Here is a 25,856-nt window from a genome sequence, read left to right on the forward strand (position 1 = left end):
AGAGCTGGACCATGCTTGGGCACTGAGCTACCATAGGTTCTTTCTGTGCTAAGCCAGCTAGGTGAGCCACGTGACTTAATGTAGACTTTTACATCATCAGTGAGGAACAAGTCTGAAGTCATGAACTGGCTCAGGAGACTGCTGGGCTGTCCTTCTGGACATACGATGTGTTTCTGACTGGAAAATGCTGCCATGCTCATGTACAGGGAATCTGGGGAGTGTGGATCAGGTTTAGGGCTGGGGTAAATTTGAGTGTCATTCTTTTGTGCTTTCAAACCTGCTTCAGAAAGAGCTGTCCTTTCCTGGGTGAAGTCCCTAAAAGAGGTCTCTCTAAATTCTGTAATGAAAGCAGGAGACTTGCATTTCCATAATGGAAAGTAAATTATGATGACTATCAGGTTGCTGGTTCTTCGGAAGTTTCTTTCTTAACCTTTGGGAAACCTGACTTCAAGCAGAGCCAGCCTGGGTGATTTGGATGGTGCTCTCCCAAAATCAGTGTGCTGGTAGATGTTTACTGAGAAGAATCTTAGTTCAGTTGCAAACAGAGCATCACCTGCTTCATTTGCTGCATCTCTGCATTGCTTGGCTTTGTTCTGACTCTGAAACAGGAAAAGAAACACCCCAAATTAATTTCTGACCATATTATTTGCTTTTGCAAAAATTTTTTTCTTTGTTGACTGCTCCTTTCCTTCTATGGGGAAGGCTCAGACTTACAAACACTTCTTGGCTGTCCTGCCTTTATTCACAGTTCTGTTGGATGTGTGCTATGGAGAAGCAGGGACCAGAATTTCCCAGCTGTAGGTCCACTGACTTGAAGGGAAATGTGGCAATTTGCATCTTTCTGTTCAGACTTCCCTGCTTTAGGAGCTCAGTGCTGGCATGATCCAGCCTGAATCTGTGTCTGCTGGCTCTGTTGGTTTTTCTCAAGTGTTTGATGTGTTTTTCTAATAAGCAGAAATAAATGGTAGTTAAAATTTTTCATCTTCCAAGCTCCAGATGACCACAGCCTTTAAAATACTTTGCAAATGCCAGATTATTTCCCATAACAACTCAGGAGCCTAAAAGCAAAATTCACTCTAAGTATAACTTTTCTTTTTTAAAAACCTGCAGTTTTTAACAAATGAAAATACAGCTATTATTGACAGCTCTGTACTCCCAGGTCTCTCTGCACAGATGGTGATGACAGTACATTAATGCACAGCTCTAGACATCAGTGTAATACATTCTCCCATCCTGCCCTTCAAGACAAGGCTCAGGTAGGGGTTCTTATGACCATATTCCTCATCACAGCTGGTTGGAAAATGTGTAGTAAGCTGGGAACATAAGCTTCCTTCTTACTTGCTTCCTGGCCCAAACTGTTTGCGAGTGCTGTGCAGAATTTAACGGTTGACACGTTTCTTGGGAGCTGCCTCGGTGCATTTCAAGTGTGCTGGCATGGTGTGGAAGTCATGGCAATGAAGCACCCTGGGATCCTCTGCATGAAAGGAGCTGGGTCGGATTTCAATGCCATTGAAGTTGCTAAAGGTTCTGGCAGAGTTTCAGCAGGGCCAGGATTTCACCCTCTCTTTACAGCTAAGCTGGAGGGTTTTGCTCATCAAAGATGAGCAAATGCTGGAAATAAAATGTGAAGTTCTGATGCTGTTTTTAGCCTCTCCATCCCCCCTGCTCCTTGAGAAGATTTTTGATCCTTTTTGCTTACACTGCACCGATTTTTATCGAGCCAAAGGGAGTTCATTTATTTTTTCTCCATCTGTTCCAATGTAAAATGTTCCCATTAAAAGTTAGTGAATTGTCAGTTACAAGTATCAAGACGATGCAATGAAGGACTGCAGTGCCTTAATTTCCCATGATTTATTTTTGAGTTTGTAAATTTAGTTGAAATTAAACTAACCATAAGGAGAAAAAAAGTTGAGGAAAAATATGCATTTTAATGTAAGATAGTATGCCTACTAAATGTAAGTGACCAAAAGGCAAAACTAAATGCGTGACATACTTCTGACTTGCTTCTTTTTATATAATTTTGGAGAAAAATCTCATTCAGTTTCCCTTCAGGATTCATACAGCAATTAGGTCATAGCCTGGGATAAATTAATTAGATAACTCAGACCCTTCTCAGCCATTTTAAAAAGCCATGGCCTGTTGCAGAACAAGATCAGGGTTACCTCCTTAGGAAGGTGCCTTGTTTTAATTTTAATTCTAAGGGGTTAATTAGGAAGGAAGGCAGCCCCTGGCATCCCAGAGGAGGAGTTCTTCAATTGTGTTCTCTTGTACCTCTAAAATGAAAAAAACCCACAAGTTTTTCTCTCTAAATAGCACTGTCAGCTGAGGTACCTTTTCTGTTTGCTTTTGGTTGCCTGAAGCACTTGTCCGTTCAAAGGACTGCTCGGCCTCATCCGCCTCCTTGCACTTCTGTTCATAGGTCTTCTTTGACTGTATTGAAATGAAATCAAATGTGATTAGGGAAATGGGTTAGGGAACAAGACTGGGTTGTGTTCAGCTTGATGTTCCAGGCATTTTCTGTTTTGCAGTCTGGAGGAGAAAATCAGTGCCCAAGTTTGGGCAACAGAAAAAAATCCTAGTAACACTGTAAGAAGACAAAAAAAAAAAAGACATTAAAAATGGGGGGAGGGGATGGCAGCATAAATGTGGTCCCCTTCTTGCAGCCCTGACATTGTTTGCTTTGTGCAGTTGTAGCCAGCTCCCTGCTGGGATGGTCACAAAACACAGGCAGCACTAGCACCAACGGTGCATCTGTTTGAGCTACAGCATAGAGTCAAAATTAGGAGGCCAAATTCCCAGGGTGCCAGTGAGGATGGGTTGTCATTTCCACAGTGTGACTTGGAGCACTGGGCTGAAGTCAGGCTGTTGCCTTGCCCTTTGCTCCAAGCTGTGAGACAGAGCCAGCATCCCATAGATAGTGGTCTCGGTCTAGTCCTCAGAGCAAAAGAAATCCTTATGTTCACCAAAAGACCTCCCTGTCTTAGAGATTCACTTGGAACAACCACATTTAAATAAAAATTTCTAGCGCATTTGCAGCTGTAGCACTAACAGGTCTGCAGCTACTTTTCTTTAGAATTGCCCATTGGAAACCAAAACCAGCTGCCTGCAGTTCTGGGACCTGCAAGCTTTCCAGTTGGAGAGGTTTCCTCCTGTTTACAACATTTCTTCATGGTTTTTAAAATTGTATTTACACAGACTGAAAAATTGCATTTGTTCCTGTAACTATCCTTGCCTAGAAAGAATGAAATCTTGTTTGACCTGGGGCATTGTTCATTTCACATTAACTTTCTGTGTGTTTGTCTTGGAGTCTCTTCAGTGGGTGCAGCAAGGAAGATCAGCTTCCCCCTCATAGCAGGAATCACATCCTCTCTCCCTCTCTCTCTCTCACACACACACACACACACTTTTGCACACTTACACATTCTTGACCTTCCTTTAAATATAGGTACTCATGATACAGATTTCACCCTGTCTCAAACTGGAGCCATTTTGCATCAGGAAACCTGCACACAACTTCCTTGCTTACCTCCATTGTTTTCTTATAATGGGACAGCTTGCTCTTCTGCATGCGCTCCATTGCAGACTCATACTGTAAGAAGCAGACAAAAGTAAGCATTTCTTGCTTTGGAATTCTTCTTCCCCTTTTTAGTGGCAGGATCAGGAAAGCCATTGTCAGGGCCTTTCTATCAGCCACGTGCCCACAGGGAAAATTAGTTCACTCTGCTTTTATAAATGACAGGTTTCTAAGTGATACAGAGAATAGCAAAGTGCTAGATAAAAAAATAATCCAAGAAAATTCTGCTTCGGTGGTTTCCACTAATAGAAGAGAGGATGTAGATCTTAATTTTCTTCTTCTTTTTTTTTTTTTTTTTTTTTTTTAACCTTAAGGAGATTAAATAGTGTGACACCCAGTCACAGTGCCCACCAGCTCTTCCAGCTGAGTTCCTTCACTGGTTCAAGAGCTTGATCCCATGTCTTTGCACACCAAGCAAGTGTCTCACCCACATGGGCAAGACTAGTAGTCCATTTTAAGTGCAGACAATTCCTGTGTCATTTATATTCTTTTGCTGCTGGCATATTTATGTTTGATGTGGTTCGACTTCCATTTTGTCATCTGGTCAGCATTGGGAGGACAGTGCTGAATTCTCTTTATGGCTTTAGTTGTGATGTGCTCAGCCTTATGTGACAGTGAGATATGCTCCTAGTTGGCAGAATATGGGTTTCTTCAGTGGGACTCCTGGTCCTTTCATCTTTGTATTTTGCTCAAGCAAAACTCCCTCCAGGCCTACCCAGAGCCTTGCTTCACATTGGGCTAAATAGCATATTCCTGAGAGCAGCTACAGCAAAACACAAATCAGAGCATTTTGGGAGCTTACCAAAAATGCTGACACCATCTAACATGACTAATGTTGACTTCCTCAGGGCCAGATGCTGGATGGAGAAAAAAGCTTTCATAAGACTCATTTCTTTGAGGCCTCTCTAAGTGTTCCAGTTGAGTTATAGGCTTACTGTTCTCAACAGGAGAGAGCACCTCTTGCTTTGCAAATCCTAGTGGCAAAGTGTGTGTGAGAGGGGGTGGAATACAAAGGCTGATGACTTAGATGCACTCTGGCTGTCTTTATTTGTCTTACTGGCCTCATCAGATTGCTGTGGACCTCACCTCTCTGTAGCAGCATTGATTTTACCCACTTTTATATTTAAAGTTCTCTGCTATTCCAAGTTCCTGTGTGTCAGAGTGGTAGACCCAGGATTTTTTTGGCATTGAGTACTGTCATACGCATTTTCATTTGTTTAAAATCAGCAAAGAATGCAATATTTTTTTTTCTCCTCCGTTAATCAGTGCTTTCAGTGTAAAGTGACTGTGCCATCTTTGTCTTCAACACCATGGAAACAGAGAAGGTCTAAGAGTGACCACTCTTGTCTATATTGAGAGCTATTTTTCAAGGGACTTAGAGCTTGATAAGATCATCGGGGATTAAATGGCCTTAAATATACTCGATTTTTAATTATACAACCTCAACTAGATGCTGTTTATTCCACGTACTTGTAATTCAGCATATATTGGTGTTCCATTCAGCATGACACTCTTTGCTTTTCAGTTTTAAATGTTTGTGTTACCCCTTTATTTAAGTGCATGTTGGAGATCACACAGGATCATCCCAAAGAAACCCAATTAGCAAAGGTATGAGACAGATAAAAAGAAGGATTAAGTTCTTACAGGAGTAATAATAGTATCTGCTCTTACACTGGGGAGAGTAAAAGTGACTAGAGGCTCTGTCTCCCAAGCTCAGAGCTCTACTTTATTCCCAGCTGGGATCAGAAAGAGGTTTTATTCCACTGTCTAGTATATGGAGAGAACAGGGCACACTGGGCATGTTTTATCATACTTTGCAGTATTCACAGCCCATGGCTGGAGACAGGCCATCAGCATGGGCCATTGACCCAACCTGTTTCAACATTTCTTTAGCTCCTTACCTTTTTTCTTTGCTCCTTCTGTCGCTCTCGGAACTCCTCAATGCCTTTCAGTTCATCCTTCAGCATTACTGCCAGCTGGACATGAGAGTTTCCAACACTTTCAATTTCTAAAGCAAATCAGAATTCATATACAGTCAGTGGAAAGGTCTTTAATATGAAGTAACATTTTTCAGGAGATCCTTCTAGTATGTGGCTGCTGTACGATCTGTCATGAACAGGGCAGCCTTGAAAAAGGCCTCCCTGTGTTTCTCCAGGCACTGACAGTGCTCAGGGATCACACAACCTGAACTGGGCTTATTGCGGGTCCTCCCAGTGCCTGCAGGTTGCATGGGCAAGACTGTGGCTGCAAAACCAGAGCACCCACTCAGAGCAGCCTTGGCAAGTGCAGAGCTGGCTGCCTTTCTTCATAGCCTCATTTACCCCAGGCAATTCTCCCCCAGGGGCTGGAAGTCAGATGCTGTGGTGCAGAGGGAGGGAAGGAAGGAGCTCTGACCTCCATCATCACCCTCTGTGTGTGCTTTCCCTCCACTATGCTGCCAGATTGTCATTGCTTTTGGGACCTGCTTGCCAGTTGTGTCCAGCCTTGCAGAAGTGTCATTAGACAAGGTTACAAGCTGAGAATTTCCAAGGGTCAGGAAAGATGGGTTGAATTTCAGAGCACCTGATAGTCTTTGAAGTGGCTGGTAACTTCTGTGTGTTTGTTGGCTTTGGTGCCTCTGAAATGGAACCCTGCATTTTCCAGAAATGTTGAGCTCCCCCACCCAGGCTCTAAAAATACCTTAATTCACCAGCTGCTTTTCAAAAGGGTGTTTGTATCTAAACAGCAGGTGCCAGCAGCCAGGTTCCCTGTCCTGTTGCCTGTGATGGTGTTGCATTTTCTGTGTGTGAAAGGTTTGTGTGCAGCCTTGGGCACATTTAGAAAGCATGCTGTTTTGATGTCAGTGGTTGGCAGGAAAGGGAACAGAGCTGTTGTTTTGCTTTGTGAACCAGATAAAAATAACTCAAGGAACAAGCCATTTTCTTTACCACCAGAGAGTGGATTGAGTGTCTAGCCTTAGAGGATTCCCAGTGAGGGTCCTTTCCCTCTACTCTCCACACTACAAACTGGGATAGAAAAATGGGAAATAGAGAAAGAAAGAGGATGAAAGGCCCCAGAGGTCCAAAAGGAAGATGTAAATACTTACGTTGCTTGAGCACCTCAAATGCTGCCTTCAGTGTGCTGTGAGGCAGAAACAAATGCACTTTGTTAGTACAGGCTCCTGAGGGTGGGTTCTGAACCCAGGGAAAAAAACTTGGAATCCCAAATTTCCCTTAGAATCTCAAAGATCCACATAGAGATAAAATTCTTAATACACTTGTACTAAAAGTTGACCATGCTAACAAGCACAATAGCATCAATCTGTTAGCATCAGGACGTGCAATAAAATGCTCCATGAAGCAAGGAACTGCACTGCTCCTTATGTGCATCCTCTGGTTTAATGCCACTGCATTTGTGACTGGGAATGTTAACAGATGATTCTCTGCTCTTGCACCTCGCCAATGGATACAAATCAACCGAGTGAAATAAAGACGGTCAAGGGGAATTGGGTTTTGGAGAACTAGTTTGAGGGGTGAAGTGAAACCAGCTCTACCCTCTCTATTGAGTGCAGCACCAGCAATTTTTTCCTCCTCAGTCACCCCTGAAGCCGGAGCAGCTCTGCTCTGCAGCATCCTCTGTACCACGCTGTCTGAGCACCCCCGTGTGGCACTTCTTGCTCTTCTCGCAAATGCTGCAGAGAGCCTTTGGAGGCTTGGAAACCCTGGTTCTCCCAGGGGTTTTCCACATCCCAGCAGCACAGTGTGAATAAACCATGTTCTGAAATCAGGCCTTGGTGCCGGTCTGTTGCACGGAGGTGTTCTGCTTCTCCTCTGGGTGGACCTGCACAACTCAGTGCTCCTACAGTGTAAAGCTGCAGAAGGGCGTGAAAGGGTAACAATAGATAACCTGATGTCCTGGTCTGTTTGGCAAGCTTAAATCCATTTTAAGAAAGCAAGAGATACCAGCATAGGAGTGATGGGAGAGGGAAGAGCATAGTCTGTGAGAGGCATTCTCAACTTAAGAATTGGCTGTCTCCCAGTTTGCAGGCTGGCAGGGCATTTGTATACAGCAGCCAGGGTTGTGATGTGATTTGGAGGGTTTTCAGATTTAGAAATCATATCTTCAAGACCCAGAGTGTGGTGTTCCCTGAAGGAAACAGTTCCAGGGTCTATGGAGCCCTGGTCTACCCAGGTGGGAGCCCAGGGGGCAACCCTGGTAATGAAGACCCTAAAGTCTCCTGGCTACTAGATGAGTCCAGATGAGGATTCATATAATTTCCCAGCCATGTGCAGCTGCAGATGGGTAGGGAAATCCTGTATCTCTAGGGCTCTTTCAGCAGCCTTAAGAGACACATGAAGGTTCCTAATTGCCCTGTGTTAATTTAGGCTGGACATCTGTTTCCTAATCAAAGCTTGCTTTCCCAGTAGCAAAGCTGCTTTTCCAGGCATAAGAAAAATGCACAGACAAGGGGAAAGGCTGGGCCTGTCCTCAGCAATAACTGCCCTACAATCCACTTCCAAATCTAAATTTGTAGACATTTAAGGGGAAGACTTCCAGCCAGAAATATGAGTATTGAGCTAATTGTTTGATTCTTTCAACTAAATTTGTTATGGTGAATCTCCCAAGATGTCAGGGAAAACACACTAGACTGAGTGTTTTTCAGTATTGCCCTAATAAAATTTAAGCATTTGGAAAGTTAATTTTGAAAATAAAATAAAAAAAATTTAGTCTAGTGTGAAATTTTGATGGAACTTCCACAACACGAAGGAAACAAAGAGTATTCTTTCCAGCTAAGTTAATTAAAAGCTTGAAATTAAAAGACAAGTTGAATATCAGCAGCAGAGAGTGTTTTCTCACCTAAAAGCTCTAATGGATTATTTTGAAAAATTAAATATATAGAAGGAATAAAATTCACTTTTTTTTAGCACAGATTTTCAAGAGGAGACGGAGAATGTGCTAGCAACTTCATCCCTGAAATGGCAAATACTGAAATTTAAGAAAGAGAGGGAATTTGCAAACTACACATACTCTTTGTCTTGATCTGTTGTTCCCAGAGATTTTTTTTTTCCTTTGCTGTTGATGATTCAGGATATGCAGAGACTGGCAAAATTGCTGTAGTGGATACTGAAAAATAGTGCTTTCTCAGTACATATCAAGGACAAAGGCAATTTGCTGCTTTTTTGGTTTCCATGCATCTGAGCTACCAGTAGCTGAAGCTTTTCTCCTTTTTGCTGGCTCTTTGTAAGGACAAATCTGGCTTCTGGTATAATAATGCATCTGGCTATGAGCTGGAGAGAGAGCAGTTTGCCGTCTGCATGGTCTATAGGCTGGGCTTGATGAACTCAGAGGTCTTTTCCAGCCTCAATAATTCTGTTATTCTGTAATTCTGTCTCTAATGGCCATTTCAGAAACTTCTGGCCTTTCACTCCTTGTGTGAAAGATTTGCCCAGCCAGTTCCCTAGATGCTGACCGGGGCAAGGCCACAGTCCATAAGTAGATTGAAATAGACTTTAAACCATTTCCTTCCTTATTTTGATAATAATTTTCTAAAATCAGTGAATCGGATCCCTCATCCTTATTGGGCTTAAGGGAGTAGCAAACATGTCATTGTGCCAAGTAAACGTGGGGAAGAGAATAAATAAATCCCATTTTGCCCCATGGATCCATTAGACATTCCTTTACGACTTGTGGGCTGCAGGGATGTGCTGGCTGCAGCAGCAGTGCTAGAGATCAGCTCTTTGCTGCTAGATGCTCTGATTAGATCAGTGAAATACATCATTTCAGTGCTCTGGAGGGTTTAATGGAAGCAACTTGTGCAGCTGACATCCAAGTGAGTTTTAATTTTGTCTATGCTGGTTTGTATCTACAGTACCTATTACCTATTTCTTCTGAATGGGTTTGACATTCTAATAGGATTTGTAAGGGGTTTATTCTGAAGCATCCAAAGTGAGGATGTCTCATGGACCCTTAAAAGAGTGTTTTATCCTGAGTATTTTATGCTGCTTAGCATTGTGATAGCAATTCAATTTTTTATTTGTTCTGTGGCCAAATTAGAAAGCCTGGGGTGAAAAATAATTAGAGCAAAACTGAAAAATTGCAATTTGCTGAATTCTGACATTTCTGTGTAAATTCTGGAAGACTGTTAAACCACTTCAGCTGAAGACACACCCTTCCCTTCGGGCACCTCTATGTGGAGCCTCCTGAGACGTCTCATTGAAAATAGGATTGGAGGCACTTACTGTGCAAGTCTGACGACTTCCCTTTGGCCACTGAAAGACTGGATTTGTCAAAACGAATTTCTGGTGGAAACCGGACTGACACTGAATCCGGATAAACAGGGACCAGATAGAACCTGTGCAACAGCCACTCTGCAGCAAATCCTGGTGATTTTTGCCATCTAGTGGCTAAAATATTTTTGCTGCTACCTTCTTTCGCTGCAGTTTCCTGCTACTCGAGTGCAGCTGAACTGAGCTGCTCCTGTAAAATATGCACGTTTCGGTGTTTGTTTTTCCCAGTGGAGGGGGAGAAGGAGAATAGCAGAGCTTCTGGAGGAACAAGGGAACCAAAAGGAGAAAAGGAGAAGCTCATTACAATAAACCTCACCCACTGTTTAGCATTCTTGCTCTGTAGATTGCAAAAAATGCTTTCCAAAGAGAATTTAAACCAAATTTACCCAGCACACCAAACGTGAAAAGGCAACCCTGTCTCTCTAGGGCATTGACCAGTAGTTCCTGTGCTTCTTCTCTGACCTGATAAACACAGGATGCATCATTTGAGAGCTTAGCTTGATTTTTCTCCCAGCAGAACCTGTCCCCTACTTTTGAGGCAGAAAATGCAACCTGTGTCTGAGCAGAGGGGCCTTGTTTGGCACTCACCACCATTGCAGTACAGGTATGAGGAGTAGTGGGGAACCACTGCACCTCATCATAAATCCATTGTACTCCCTCACTGTGCAAAATTACCTTCAAATTGGTTCAGAAGGGGGACTTGATTGGAACTGGATGGGATGACAGCACTTCACAGGAAACTTGTCCTGCCTGCTCTCTGTGTTTGCTTTCTCTATCTTCATTTGTGGACCTTTTTGTTTTGTTTTTTTTTCTTGCTAGAGAACTGAGCTGTTACCGGAGAGCAAGCTGCACTGGGTAGTCCTACATGACACAAGGACCAACAGGAAATGTACTGTAGGTAGGGCTCTGGTGCCTGCTGCTTCACAGTCATCAAAAGCTGAGTTTTATGGCATCAGAGATGTGATTAGCAGAGCTTTAACAGCAGCAGTGCTTGGGTCACAGGTAGATTTACTATGTACCCTGTTGCACCACACTCTTTCTTTTGCAGCTGTAGGCTTGATGCTTTGGGCATTTACTTTTTTTTTCAGTACTTTGCCTTGTCCCTCAATTAGAGGCTGGTTTTACTGAGTAATTTGAAGAGTCCCTTTACATCTTGTACACAGGAAGGTAAAACAGGCTCTTCTAACCGGAAAACCACAGCTTTTTTTAAATTTTCTTTCTTTTCTACCTTGGTGAATAGAAGTGTAAAATAACCCCACCTTCCTTTGTGGTAGGTTTCCATTTTAACATTAACATGATCTACAATGATCTGTTCTTAATTTTAAAAATTAATAATAAAAAAACCCCCTCTTTCTGAGATGGAGTGAAGTCTCTGCCAGATTAGCTCTGCTGACCATTTTCCAGCAGTCCTATACACCCTTTGCCCCCAGTAACTTAGATCCTGATGACATGGTTATGAAACTAGCCCAATGCCAGCCTCCTCTGATGCCGTGGTCAACATCTGTCTTTCCTCCTGCTACACAGGGAACATCTAATGCAGTTTTCCCAATATTTCTGTGAAGCCCAGTGCTGATAGCAAAGTGTGGGGAAAACACTTTGTCCCAGCAAGGGGGACTCAATGTCAGGTTGGGTGCAGCAGATCTTTCATGAAAGCAGCAACAATGTGGAGGGTTCCTCCTGGTGCTGTGGTGTATCTGCATATGTTTTTTGCTTCTGGTGCTTGGATATTTTTAGATAGGTGTTAGAAGTGGAAGCTGCCCCAAACTGAATGGGAAGGGGCTGTATCATCGCTTGCAAGGCTGGTTGCAGGGAGCATGGACACATCACCCCAGACTTCCTAGAGCAAGGGAGTAAATAGGATGGCATCTCTATATTCCTTCTCTTCCTTGTAAATCTCTGCTTGTAGACTACAAATTAAATCCCTTGTGGCTCCAGAACAACCTATCCCATTCAAATAAAATAATAAAACAATAAAACCAATTTTTGTACCTTTAACATAAAAATAATTTTCCTCCTGTCTTTTTGAACAAGAGCAGCACTGCTCAAAAATGCCTCTCCTCATCACCAGAGAGCTTATCTGGACTGGATTGAACAAGAACTGGGCAGAGGATTAGGTCTTTCAGAAAGCCCTTGAAAGTTCAGAATAGAAGTGTATAATCTTTGTGTGGCTTCAGAGCATTTGAGTGCAGAATAACTAACCATGGAAGAATGTGACCTTCCAAAATGACTTTTAGCATTGGTTCAAAAATGCCTGCTTTGTGTGAATACACTGGATTCTGTATATTATGTGACAGACGTACTATATTTATACACAGGAAGCAGCAATTGGCATTTTGTTACAGATGCCTTCACCTCCCACTCACTGGAATATTCTATTTCAGGCATTGCAGAGAAGGGCAGAGCAGACACAGGCTTGAAGGAACTACCCTTTCCTGAGGTCTGAAGGAGATGGTAGTGGAAAAGAGGGAAGCAAAAAAGTAGGAAATCATATACATGAGAAGAGACAAGCAGAGCAAATGACAAAAACAGCTGTGGTCAAACAGCCAGAATTGAAGGAGCTGCTGTGTGTTTACATCAGTTATTCTACAGAAAAACTGAGTTCCCAGAGGCTCTATTTCAGCTGAAGCTGAGGATGTATCTGAAAACTGGGCTCTGTAGTATACTCTGTTTTCATGTTGTTCTGCTGAAGAGTTGCCCAAAGCTACTGCACAGAAATTCCCAGTCACCTGGCAATCTGAAAAGTTTCCTCTTAAATGCACGAGCTCTGCTGGGGATCACCTGAGGTGTGTCGAGACACCATTACTGTGTGTGCTACCAGCAAGTACTTGCAGGCTTGATCTCAGTTGGCAACTCAGCTGAGAATCCCCAATTTCTGTGCATCCTTTCCCATGTGTGCAACACGGAATACACAGAGTACAAAACTATGTTGTCGTTTAAACTTCATGACTTGTTCCTTCTCCCCCACTGGTTATTGGTATAACCTGGCATTTGCCCAAGAATACATGGCTGTAGCTTTGTAATAATCTCTCTCATAATTTCTTTTATTATTAGAGACTATGAAACAGTGATTCAAATATTATTTTTTTAATTTAAAAAGTGGGTTAACAGGACTTTAAAATTAGTATAAGGTAGGAATTAAGACATTTTTTAAATTAATTTTAGCCCTGGCTTCTGATAGGTGAGCTCCAGAGCTCCATTTCTATGCAACATCCATCCTTCCACCCTGACTGCTGTGATCTTCATGCCTTGCCCACTCCTCAAGGACTGCCCTGGCCCCTCCTAGGTCTGGCCCACTCAAGAGGGACAGTTCCAACTGATACTTTCTCGTGCTCCCTTCCAACACCTATTCTCCTTCCAGTGCTTTCCCTTACGTTCCACAGCTACCAGTATTCCCAGACACAGCCTGCATCCATAACTGTGCTGGCACATCCAGATGGTCAGCTTGAAGGAAGCAGACAGCCTTTTCCAAAGTTTTGGTGTTATTATGGACCTGGGTGTGTTTTTAAGAACCAGAACTGGCAGTGAGTGGGACTGCAGCTCACCGGTGCCAGGAAGCTCATCTGCCTTTGTGTTGTGTGGTGAGGTGGGATACAAATTAACAAAGCAAAAGGCACGTCTGCATTTAAGAGGAAAGACCTGCTGACTCAGTGGATGCTAAAACGTTTAAAGCTTTCAAATAATAAGAAGAAACAACTCCATTGGGGGCTATTACATACACAACTGCTGCTGGTGTGACAGCCCCTGAACTACCAATTGTAAAGGCTAGAGGATTATTTAGGAAAAATATCCTTATGTGCTTGCCCTGTTCTGCTTTTCCCTTGGGATCTACTGTTGAGGACAGAATATTAGACTGAGGCAATTTTGGTCTGAGCTGGTGAGAACCTTCTTGCAGCCCGGCCCTTAGATTCAAGCGTGTGCCTATTTCTGTGCAGTAGACTGGACTCACCAAGCCCTGAAGCAACTGCTGAGTTCAATCTGTGTCATGGGCTGGAAAGAGGATATCTCCCTTCCCTGAAGGAAATAGTTTCTACCAGCTGCAGTGCTCAAGGCAAGGGCGAGCAGGCCAGAAGGCCAAAATTTGTTTGAATCAGGCTGGACTATTGAATGATTGTTCTTTGGCTGTTAGGCAACACTTTCAGGGAAGTGAGCTGGAAACTGGAGTGTTTGTTTGCCATGGCAACCAGCACCAGCTTCTTTTAGAAACTCAGTATTAGCTTTTTTTAAGAACTAAGAAGTTGTTGCAGCACGTCTCCCTCATTGCAGCACAGCTGCCTTGCTGATTTTAGTTCTGTTAGAAATTTTTCTACAGCTGCAGGTTTGTCATGGCCATTTCCAGTACTGGTTTGAAAAAGAACCAGAAGGACCTCTCTGAAGTTCTCACACCTTTGGGAGCAGTGCTAAAATCTTGTCCCCTGCTAGCTCTCAGGTCAAAGTGATTTCTCACATTTCTGGTGCTAAGGAGTCTGCAGGTACAGACACAGCACTGTCCTCTTTTCCTAATGTTATATTACTGCTAACTCTCAGTAGGGAAGCGTTCTAGCACAGTTTTGGCTTGTGGCTGTCTCTGCCAAGCACAAGTCCTGCCGGGGCCTGAGAGGGTCAGTTCTGCACCAGAAAAGCTGTAAGGATGCTGAGGGAACAAGCACTGGAAGGCATATGAGATGGAAACCTGATGGCTGCTGTCACCTGGAGTGTTCTTAAAGCAATGGACAGTGGTCCTAGAGTTGCTGTTACATTTCAGCAAGCCTTCCCCACTCTTTCTTTTAAGTCAGCAATATATTTCTTCATCGGTGTCTTTCAGTAAATAAATATGGGCAGTTGAATCTATTTATACATTTAGCTGAGTTCAGCAGTTTGTTTCAGCTGAAGCAAAAGCTTCAGGGAGAAAGTGAATAGACTGAAAAAATGTTGTTCTTTTCAAAACAAAAACCTTTTACAGCATAAATGAGGCTTGGGAGAGAATAGTTTTCCACAGTGATGGCCACTACCTGCTGCACTGTGCCCTGGACTTCAGGCCTCTCCCCATTTGCTTCTCTTTACTCATCCTGCTTACTCTCTTCACTTTGCTTCATGCCAGTCCTGTAACACCTTAAACAACTGCTGAATGACAGAAAGCAAAGTGTCCTCTCTCTGCTTCAGAACAGATACAGTGAGACATTTGCTGTCATAAAAATATCAGCACAAAGCTCGTTGCTACCTTGACCAGGCACAGGTTCATGGGAACACAGCAAATCAGCTCTGCACTGTGCTTTGTTGGTATGCTCAGCCTTCTCTCCATGCCAAGTTATAAAATCACTGGATCAAAGTGGAGCCAGGCCTGTGTCCAAATTTCCTCCAACTTGAGGGGAACTTGGATCCATATCCAAACTCTGGGACTTGGCTCTGCCTCTAAATCAAAGCTCTTACAATCTCTTAGGAAAAGCCAGAACCATGAATTAACCACTAAGTCACAGAAGGGCAGCCAAAGCTCTCTGCTCTGCCTGCCCTGCATTACCAGTAAGGAAGTTTAGGTGGAGCCTTTTGTTTATCCCGGGATGCTCATCGGAGCCTTTGGTTTGGGAAGAAGCCCATCCATCCTTAATCTGGTATTTTAATTTCAAAATCATGTTTTTTTCTTCCTCTTCTCCAATTAGGTCTGTGAATTGAGACATCAGGAAGGTAGAAGCCAACTCCAGCAGCCTTTGCTAGAAACCTTGTTATACCTTCCTGCATTGCTGAGGGGCAAGGGAGAGATGGAGCACTCAGGGGGAGGGGGTTTCACTGTTCTCTGGAGTGAGCCTCAATGCTCTCCACACCACCAGGCACTTGAGTTAAGGCCAGGTTCCCTCTCAGCCTGGATGTGCCACCACCGAATCGATAGCAAGTCCTACGAGTGGTTGCCTGGCACTTGCATAGCATGGTGGTGCAGTGCAAGGGTTTGAGGTCAAGTTTTCCAATAAATTATGAACAGGAAGCCACGTTCACATTGAGAGAGAATGATAAATCAACATAAAAAGGAGACTGCAATTAAGAAATGAGATACAGGATGGATGAGGGTAGTGGGCCCCAGGGATCAATAGAGCTGTTTTGTGTTTAGATTGAGGTCTTCTCTTTCAGACTTGTCTTCTGTGACCCCAGAGCTTCATTCTCTTCTACCTTATTACTGTATTATTACTTTTTACAGTAATGACAAAATGTCTCATTATTGCTGCTAACATCTATAATAGCAGCAATTTATCAGCAGTGTTTATTAAGTTAAATTCTATGCCAACATATATCTTTTCCTCCCAACAAAACTTATACATGATCTAAGATAGTAATAGAGGAGACAGAGAAAAATGTCATTTTAGTGTGTTTCAGTAGTTCCATTGATCTGTCCCAAATTAAGCCAGTTCAAACAGGTTTAAAGTTTTTATTCCTAAAATAAGCCTTTTTCTTGCTGCAGAAGCTAATTTTCGTGGTGTTTTTTTTTTCTTTGGGTTTGTTCTCTCAGTGTTCACCCAGCTTCCTAGAATTGCCAAGCCACCATCCTAAACATGCCCCAGCCTCTTCCTTTTCCTTTCTTCCCCATCACTCAGTTTGGGTTTGGATGCAAATATTAATAATTGTTAGGAATCCTGACATATAAAAATTTCTCAGTAAAGACCAATTTCCAATTCCCAAATAGAGATTTTTGTGAATTCTGCTTTGAAGGATTATGGTGTTTTCCCATTTTTCCTGTACATTGTGAAGGGCTGTGTAATGCACTGACATGAGCAGCTTGTGACCTCATTCAGAGGAAAAGACAGGAATCTGGTATTTCTTCCAAAATGCCTTCATTTGCACTAATAAAATAATTCCTTACTTGATTTCTGTTTGTCCTCCTGCTTTCCTGGCGATTTGAATCAGTTCTTTCCCATATCTCTCTTCTGCTTGTGCTCTGTTAAAAGAAAAGTTTATTTAATGTCTCTTAGTAGTTGCAGGATCACATTTACTCAAACCTTGTAATTGCATCTAAGGTACAAAGCCTGAGAAGTATTGCTTCTTTAATTTCTGTCTCCCTCAATTCTAGTGCTGTCAGTTACCTCTTAAATATTTTAGCTTAACTATTTCTGGAAGAAATGAGAGATAATAAATGTCCATCTCCATAGCTTTGATTAGACTGTGGAGTGCCATGTAAAATTCTGTCCCCAAAAAGTTGGAGTCAGTTGGAGGAAGGGGTGTACAGAAGTGTGGTGAAGATGCTCAGGAGAACAAAGGCCTCTTTTGCAAGAGAAACATAAAACATGTCATCTGGCTCAGTCTGTTAAAAATGAAGGCTGAGAGAGGAATGAAGAGTAGGATGCAAAACATTTCTGCTTCAGTTTTAAGAGAGGTTCTGAATAAATAGGAACTGTGAACAGCAAGAACATTTCTAACTTAGAAACATGAGGTGCTGCTTGAGGAGCTGCAGGGGAGACAGGGAGGGAGCCTTGCTAGTGGTGACGTGAGGCTGTGACAGTTTTAGAGGGGACAGTAAGATAAGATGTCTTACCTCATGGGGATCCATAACTAGTGACTCAGGAAAGTAGGTTTTTTTTATGGTTAATAAAGAAATACAACTATTTCTTTACTGGTTTTCCCTCCCCCATCTCTGGATGAAATTCCTATTCTCTATTAAAAAAAACAACAACACAACAACAAAAAAAACCCAAACCAACACAAAATTGTACTAAATATGTAATTTCCTTTCTCCTCTGTGCAAGACCAGGGCAGAACCGAGTTCTTAGCCTTTGTGTAGCTGATAAAAACTATTGAGTGGTCAATAATAAATAGTGAACAGGTAGCCTGGAGCTAGGATTTGGGGGTCTGAAGGGTTGGTTAGGTTAAGTCCAGTTCTCAAAAGGGGTTTCAAAGCATTTGAAACTTGGCACCTTAGAGAAACACATTCTGTGTTCGAAACAGGAGGTCTGATGTGGGTGCAAGGCCAAGCAACCCCACTGGTTTGTTCTTAGGTCTGTCTTCCCACTCGGCCACACTGTGCTTTACTGTTGCTGTTTGCTGAGCCCGAGCAGTTTGAGGGCTGTTCTTTCAGCTCTGCAGCTGGTGAGGTGGATCTGTTTGAGAACATTTGCCCTTCCCACTGGGCCTCTGCCTCTGGTGGCTGTGAGCACCTTGCCTTGTAGCCAGCTGTACTGGTGCCTCTGCTGCAGTGTCACTGGATTGCAGGCATCTTCTATGGCCTGAGGCAGGCTCATCCTGGGGACTTTCTCCCAGTCCAGGGAAACCTTTCAGGCTGGTGGAACAGCAAAGCTGGTCATATAGCAGTGTACAGTTGCCACAGCCAGGAATGGAGGCAGCTCCTGACCTCTCTCCATAGCTTCTGTGTGTCTAACACTGTACATGCCATTAGTTAATTGCTGTCATCCTGCTCTAGAAATTTTTAGGGGGGTGTTCCTAAGGCACTGCTTTGGGATTCCTCCTACAAGAATGGGGTGCAAAATATGGTGACAGGCCACACATTTGGTGTGTGGTACCACTTTGCTTTCATATTAGAAGAATGAAATTTCATCAAAATGGAAATATAACACATAATGTTGCAGAAGCAGAATGGATTATTTTTCTTCTGATTTTAATAACAAGAAACATTTTAGTGTCAGAGACTTTGCTTTGCGCATCTTGGTTCCTTCTTTCTGGTACTCTTGCACACAGCTTCTAAGGTTTCCCTGCAGCCATCAAGAGCTGGAACCTATTTTGTGTTTTAAATCTGGGGCTTTGTTCTGAAATACAAGTTCTTTTTCATTTGCCAACCTCTGAAGCCCTCCTCTGGACCCGGGGTGGATATTTATAAGCAAAAGTCATTGACTTGAGTGGAAAACTGATAAAAGTGTTAGTGTAGCCAGGGGAGTTGGTGTCAGAATGTCAGAAATTCTGGCATCAAGCCATGACATGGGCAGTCTTTAGGGACAGAGATTCATCCCATGCTTTGATCTCCTCCTAGCTCATTCTCATTAATGGCATAAGGACAAGCCGAAACAAGCATCTTGCAGAAATAAACTGGAAATAACACCATCTTTCTGCAACTCAGTGCCTGCTATCTTTCCTCCTTTGCCTCCTCCCCCATCATGCATGTACAGACACAAGCACACACATGTATGCACACTCACTGGAATGTTTTGGAGATGTGCAAAAGTTCATGGAAACGTTTGTGCCTTTACACAAACCAGGAAGATTGTTATCCTGCAACATGCAGAAACCTCTGTAGTATGTTTTGGAAAGAAACACAGGCATGTAGAGCATTAGATGCAGGCTGCAGTGCAGAGCCTTCCTGAAGCCTACAATGTAATTTTGGTCTCTATGAGTCACAAAGCAGCTATTTTAATCAGTTAAAGCTAAGCTACCACCAGGCAGATGTGACTTCAGGACTGTGTGACACGCAGCAATGAAACATGCTTCCACTGGTGGTCAAGAAAAGCAGTTCAAATAGCTTCAGATTTTGATGGGAGACTCTCCTCCATCTATGAAATAGTCAACAGGAGAGAAACTGCAGGCTGCTCACACCTTCTGCACTCTGATTTCCTTACCTCTGCCTGAGCAAATCCTCCACATCTTTGCACATCTTCCTCCCATCCAACAGCCGTTGTACAAGCACCTCATAGCCAGTGTGGAAGGTGAACTCCTTGCACTGAAAAGAGAAAGATAAAAAGCTGATTTGTGCACGTGGTTTGCAGGTTTACCAGGTGCCTATTGTCAGTCATATCAAACAAATCAACTTTTTGGAAAATCCAAATAGGCCTTTAGATTTTCCCAGATCAGCTGGGGCAGCACTAAGGGCACAGGTATGGGTGAAGTTTATCCACAGTGAATATCTGTAAAAGTTGTGATTAAATCAAGTTTGTTTTTTAACACTGGAAAAGTTAAGTGGATCACAAATATTGCTAGCAGGGCTTTTTGGGGAAGGCACATTTAGCATTGGGTGTGGTATCTTTGCAGAGCAGAGATGTTCAGTAAGTAGCTCTTGTGGACAACAGCTCCTCTTCCAATATATTTTCTCAACAGAATGGTCAGACAACTCAGTGTCACAGGGCTCTTGGTAAGACAGTGCTTCGCTGTCTCAATGCCAGTGGAGAAGTGAACGAATCTTGTGCTCATACAGATATCAATGCACATGGTAGTGATTGTGCCACCACCTCAGTGGTGGGTGTTTTACTGGGAGGATCCCAAGCAAAGGGAGTCAGGGTGCCCTTAGACAATACTTGGGTTCTGATGTGCTGTTAGGTTTCCTTTGGTGTTGCTGTAACAATTCTTCTCATTGTTCAAATCAGTCTGTACAAATAGAGAATAAAGTTGGATGTGCTCTGAGTGCAGCACTGGGGCAGGATTTCTGTCTTCTACTCCTGGTCCTCACACTGACTCCCAATAGGATCAAGACAAGCTATTTTTACTCTGAGAGCCTCAGTTACCCAATAGGTGGTGATAATATTATGGAAAATGTAGTGGTGGATGCTTTATGTTATAGCATTATGGTACAACCACGGACTGTGTAACCATTAAGAGAATGAATATGTTCCTTCCCTCAAGCAGTTTATGTACAATACAAGTGCTTATATATGAACAGAGCACAGCTTAAATATCTATGCACTGTCCCCAAAGCAGATAGCATTTAACAAATGCTTTAGTTTATTGCTTTTCACCATGACTGGGAAGAAGACAGTTGTTTAAGTTTTAAGACTTGGGAAAGATCTTCTGGCAAGCAACTGTTAGGACATGAGCTTGCACCTTTGCTTCCTTACTGCTGGGACTGGAGAGGAACAGGGCAAGTTCTGGGAATGAGTAGAGGTGGTGATGGTGCTGCTCACCCAGGCTCTGGGCTTTCTGTGATTTGTAGAGCTGGTAGCATTTAATTTTTTTGTTTTTCAAGAGCTAGGATAAATTCCTACAGACAACCTTTGTAAACCTACATGTTGTATTAATATTTCCAGAACTACATGTTCTTGACAGCAGTAATTCCTTCTTGCCTAATGGACACTCTTATCACAAGCAGTGGGGAGAAAGTAAAGACAGTAAGATAATGGTTCACAAGAGACACAGACAAATGCCTCTACCAGCAAAATGTCTGCACTACAGAGCCAGGCAAGATAATAATGTTGGTAAAGAAATATGGAGAGAGTGCAATGGATCCACTGTTACCACTGTTGCAACCACACGAAAATTATAGGATCTCATATGCTGATCTGATGCAGATTATCACCCCTTAAGAAACAGGATCTCAAAACCAAAACATCAGTTTTCCTCATGTTTCCAAGGACAAGTTACACACACATCCCAGGGAGGGATCCTGCTGTAAAGCAAATTAAAAGAAGCAAGTTTTTGCCATTCATAGAGGAAAGCAGGAAAGGTTCTTGATAATAACCTTGCAATGAATTTGTCACTGCCCCCTCTCCCTTTTTTCTGAGGACATACCACTGGCAGAAGGCATTGCTGCTGTAAAAAACTCTCATAACCTGCTCCCTCTGCCTCTTGGAATAGTCAGATGCTCCACAACCAACTCACAGCCCAAACATTTCAACTGTGTATTTCCAGTTGCAATTAACTATATCCCGTAGTTGTATTCACAACTTCTAGTCCCAGAAAGGCTGCCCAGAGGTAAGTGAAAATATACAGGTTTGTGTCACCCAGCAACCAGACATACTGCCACAAGCAACAAACAGAGTGATAAGCACACTGTGAAGTGACTCTGCTTTTCTTTGTTTAGTAAATGCTGGAACAGCCTTAATGTATTCCCCCACCTCTTTTAAATTGGTGCAGTTCATGTAATGAAAGGACAGCCAATTCTGTACATCTGAGAGTGCCACTAGCATGTCACAGGCTACAACAAGGAGGGAGAGGAGACATAGCCAGGAGACAAGTTCAAGCTGCTGTGGTTGCTTACCCTTCAGTGTTGCTTCTTAATTTCCAACCACAATGTACCCTTAAATCATTCAGGCCTACGTTTACATACACAAACATTTCCCTTTCGTTGCAACAGCTCTTTTTCTTTTTTCCTGTGTTGTACAACTGCATCCTCTCTTAACCATTTCTTGAATGCAAACAAACCTCCTTTGTCCTTTCCTGGGATACTGTTTTTTCATTCCATCGATTCCCATGTTTTCTTATAGTACCTGTTCAAGGCTGAATAAGTCTCTGTTGGACAAGGATGATGTTCTGCTAGTCCACTAGAGTCTAAATGATGCTTTGTACCATGACATTAATGTCTGCTCTCTAAGAAATACTTCTGATACATCAGAGGATCGCATTTGCCTTCTTCTGCTGTCCAGTCATACCAGTGGCACCTAATTGATCTAAAATCTATTGATATACCTGCAGTTTACTCCTCTCCTGAAATTTTAGTTAATGAGATCCCAGAGAGAATGGAACCTCTTTGCTACTGGTCCATTACCATCATTTTGCACTTTGAAACATTAATTTTACCTGTGTTCTGTAGTCCTAGGCTTGAAGGTTATCAGATATATCCTGTACATAATCCCATTCTACCCATTTGTTTCAAAAACAGCTGTTTCCAATCCATCCTTAATGTCTTAATGTCTGCAATGAATATTTTGAATAAAATCAATCCTGAGACCAGCTCTCAAGAAGCCTTCCTCCAGCTCAGGCACTTTCATTTTGGTACAAGCCACCAGCATCTCCCCCAGAACAGGGTCTCTGTCCACTTCACAGTTGTTCTTCTCCTGCTTTGTCCAGTCCTTGTTTTTTCTTTAGTTTCTTAAGGATTTTCTGGGTAGCACCATAAGATCCCTCACAGACAATCAAGACAGGAAGACTGTATCATGTTAAACAACTATCTAACCTTGATAAGCTGTCTTGGCTTTATTCTATCTTCCATTTACCATTTTGCATTATAATTAGCATTTGCATGGAATGGTTCTTTAAAGACTGCTGAAGTTGAACTAGTCAGCTAGTGCTTGGGCACCTCTCAGCTGGGACTTTGCAATGACTATGAGAACTAATGGATAGTCAAAGCACTCTTTTTAAAAAAAATGAAATTAGAAAAAAAAAGCTTCCATTAAATAATACATGTATTCATTAAATGTGTAAAACATAATTAGTTTATAACAAAATCTAGGTAGTTGCTTGGAAGATTTAAATCACCACTGGTAATTTGGCTTATTGCCAAGGAAGTAATTCCTCTTAGTCAAAGCGTGTGTGACTGTGAAAGAGGATTTACTCACTGTTATTTTAATAAAAAGGATTAGTTAATTGGTGTTGTCCAGCAGACCTAGAATCACTTGTAAGAAAGTGCTTGACAAAGGGATTTCAGTGCTGCAGGCAGATTCCTGTGTGCGTTGGTCTCTGCCCCAAAGGGTTTTTCTTCTCGTGGGGAGAATCACAGCTCATGGAGCGGCAGCAGCTCCTCTCCTCTTCCCATTTACAAAACGTGCTTCCCTCCAGTGCACTGAGCAGCACTGTTCCTCCAGAGATGAGAGAAATGTGGAAGGGAGAGTATGACTGCAAAACACAAATTTTATGCTCTAGTTTAACTAGAATAGCTTTTCCTAGAAGATTTGGAAGGAGCCATGGAAGACTGCAAGCAGAGATGTAGACAGTAGGCACACTGGGATATGATTTCTTCTTTCCATTTCTGTTTTCCTCTGAGGCTTAATGAAGTTCCCATCAGCTCTTTACAAAGGAGATGGTGGGGTCCTGAGACATCTATCCTGTCTGGTAGAAGTTTCTTCATAGGCAACCACGCAGGTAAATATCCAGAATTAATTGTGGGAGAGACTATTCACAGCTGCCTCTGAGCTGCTTTCTGCAGCCATCAAGGAGAGGCTTTGGAGGATTTTGGTTTGGTAAGGCTGCAAGCAGGGAGACTGATGGTGTCAGTTCCCTGCCCAGAAAGCAGAAAGTTCACAATGAAGATAGCTGGGGGCTGGCACAGTTTCTTCTTGCCTTCTGGTGGCACAAAGCTGTCACCTCGTGCTGAGTCTTGTCTTTAACTAGCTGAGAATCAGCCTTACAGTACATCTCTGGGCCTTGTGCTGCTGGGTGCTCAGAGGGTACTGCAAAGCTTTCTGATGAGCAACCATCTATATTTTGCAGTCAGGCTATTGCAGTAATAGCAAGCAGAAAAGACTAAAAAGCTTTACTGAAGAATGGTTTTGGTAAATAGCTATTGAGGTCGACTGTAGTGAAGCAAAAATATCCAGGCTTGTATGGCCTCACGTGTCCCAGCTACTAAGCTTCAGAAAGTGATGTGGCTGTGCTGTAGGAAGTGCGAAGTGCTTGCTAAATTGTATGGCCTCACGTGTCCCAGCTACTAACCTTCAGAAAGTGATGTGGCTGTGCTGTAGGAACGAGGGGCTCTTCTCTTGGGGCTGCTTTTCTTGGAGCATTTCTAACACCATTCTGGGCCCTGACTTGCCCACCCAGAACTCTTTTTCAGAATTAAGTACCACGATTCATACCTCTACCTGCTTCTGCAGGATAAGCTGGCTCTTCATCAGCTCAGCTGCTTTGCAGTTGAAGTTGTATGTCCTGCTTGGTAAGTGCCCCTGCAGCTCCACCTTGTCTTGCTGCATTGCTCAGGGGAGCTGTAGTTCTGTCAACAGAAATGCCCCTTCCCCAGCACCTCCAGCTGCAAAGCCTGCTGACTTGCTTTTTGCAAAGAACCAAGTCCCAGGTGGTACCCAGGGAGAGAAACCCCCGGGACATGGCACAGCAACAACACTACCCTGACTGGGAAGAAGGCCTGGGAAAGAAAATCTAGGTAGCAGACACTGGGTGCCTTGCTACTATGGTGATAAGATAGTGTCAAAATCTGCAGGTTAACTGGTTTGCACATCTAAGATGGGTCTGACTGCAAGTCCTAGTGGTATAACTGGCAGTTATAGCAGAGCCATCAGGTTTTCTTTTAGTCTGATGATCCTTCATTTAGGAATTATTGTAAATGCATTATCTGCAAGTATTTTTTAAAAAATCTCTACAAATACACCACTTTCTCTTCAGCTTGAAAATATTTAGTTATAATAGTGCATTCCTTGTCTTTGTGCTGAATGGTATTTTCCTAAGGCTTTTATCAGAAGTTGTGAACTGAAAATTTTAAGTGTTGCTAAATAACCGAAATAAAATGTTCATACAGATTTTCAAGAGAAAGGAAAAAATGAAACTGAATCTGTTATGAATATTTTTTTAATTTTTTTTAATCAGATTTTTTTGCATCATAGCTTACCTTGTTTAGTTAAGGTAGGATCTTGACAATTTTGGTAAAACAAAAACTTAAGATTCATTTTTCTGAAAAAAATTATATAACTACTGGTGTGATGAGGAAGTTTAGAGAGAACAGGCAATAGTGAGTTTTAAACAACCATCATTCTGCCAATATATTTTTCATCTATCAGAAAGAAATCCTTTCTATCCACAGTTGTATCACACATGGTATCTCAATCCTGGATTAAAAGTCAACTGTTCTGAGTTAGATCCATGAATTATATCATTACATCACACCACTGTGTATTGGCACTGATTGAAGAGGGTGTTTCTTGATCTGTTAGTCTCCTTGTCAGGTGCTTTATCAAGGGCTTAGCATTTGCTGCAAGTGAGCAGCAAACAGATTTAATAGCCAAATCAAACATGATTTATGGTGGCTATCTTGGGACTTTTTGGTGATAATTCCAGGGGTTGACTCAGGCATTTTCTACACCGGGCTTAGTTTGCAATTTCACTGCCGTCTTTGCTACCTAAATCTGTGATGCCATGGGGAGCAAAGAGCATTTGTTGCCAGATACAGCAGAGATGTGAACCCTGAATGGGGCCTTCAAAAATCAGGAGGAAAAACCCATTGCATTTGTAGCACTGCAGTTGCTGAGCTGTTAGGATGTCATCTCTGGCTTCTGCCGGTAACAAGGTAGGCAAGAGAACTTCAAATGGAAGCAGAACTTCTTATCAGACTTTAAGTCTTCAGCAGCTAGGATATTCAGAAATAAATGGAAATTGGGATTTCACAAGCTTCTTAGTGTCACTTCTTGGTGACATTGAGCAAGCCAGTAGCTTCCCACTAGTCTTCTCTCTCTGACACTGAG

General features: G+C 42.6%; 1 protein-coding gene across 1 annotated transcript in view; it reads right to left on the reverse strand.

Annotated features, from left to right (window-relative positions):
* Positions 1 to 21,923, reverse strand: part of PSTPIP1 (proline-serine-threonine phosphatase interacting protein 1) — a 33,447-nt gene extending 11,524 nt beyond the window's left edge. The window contains exons 1-8 of the mRNA XM_009994494.1: positions 21,874 to 21,923; positions 19,362 to 19,484; positions 16,664 to 16,738; positions 6,660 to 6,694; positions 5,476 to 5,582; positions 3,527 to 3,589; positions 2,332 to 2,430; positions 554 to 599 (exon numbers count right to left, since the gene is read on the reverse strand). Of these exons, the coding sequence (XP_009992796.1) occupies positions 554 to 599; positions 2,332 to 2,430; positions 3,527 to 3,589; positions 5,476 to 5,582; positions 6,660 to 6,694; positions 16,664 to 16,738; positions 19,362 to 19,484; positions 21,874 to 21,923 (598 nt within the window). The remainder of the gene's footprint in view (positions 1 to 553; positions 600 to 2,331; positions 2,431 to 3,526; positions 3,590 to 5,475; positions 5,583 to 6,659; positions 6,695 to 16,663; positions 16,739 to 19,361; positions 19,485 to 21,873) is intronic.
* Positions 21,924 to 25,856: the final 3,933 nt, after the last annotated feature.

The sequence above is a fragment of the Chaetura pelagica genome, unplaced genomic scaffold (assembly GCF_000747805.2).
Source record: "Chaetura pelagica isolate M959 unplaced genomic scaffold, ChaPel_1.0 scaffold222, whole genome shotgun sequence".
In the NCBI taxonomy this organism is placed as follows: domain Eukaryota; kingdom Metazoa; phylum Chordata; class Aves; order Apodiformes; family Apodidae; genus Chaetura; species Chaetura pelagica.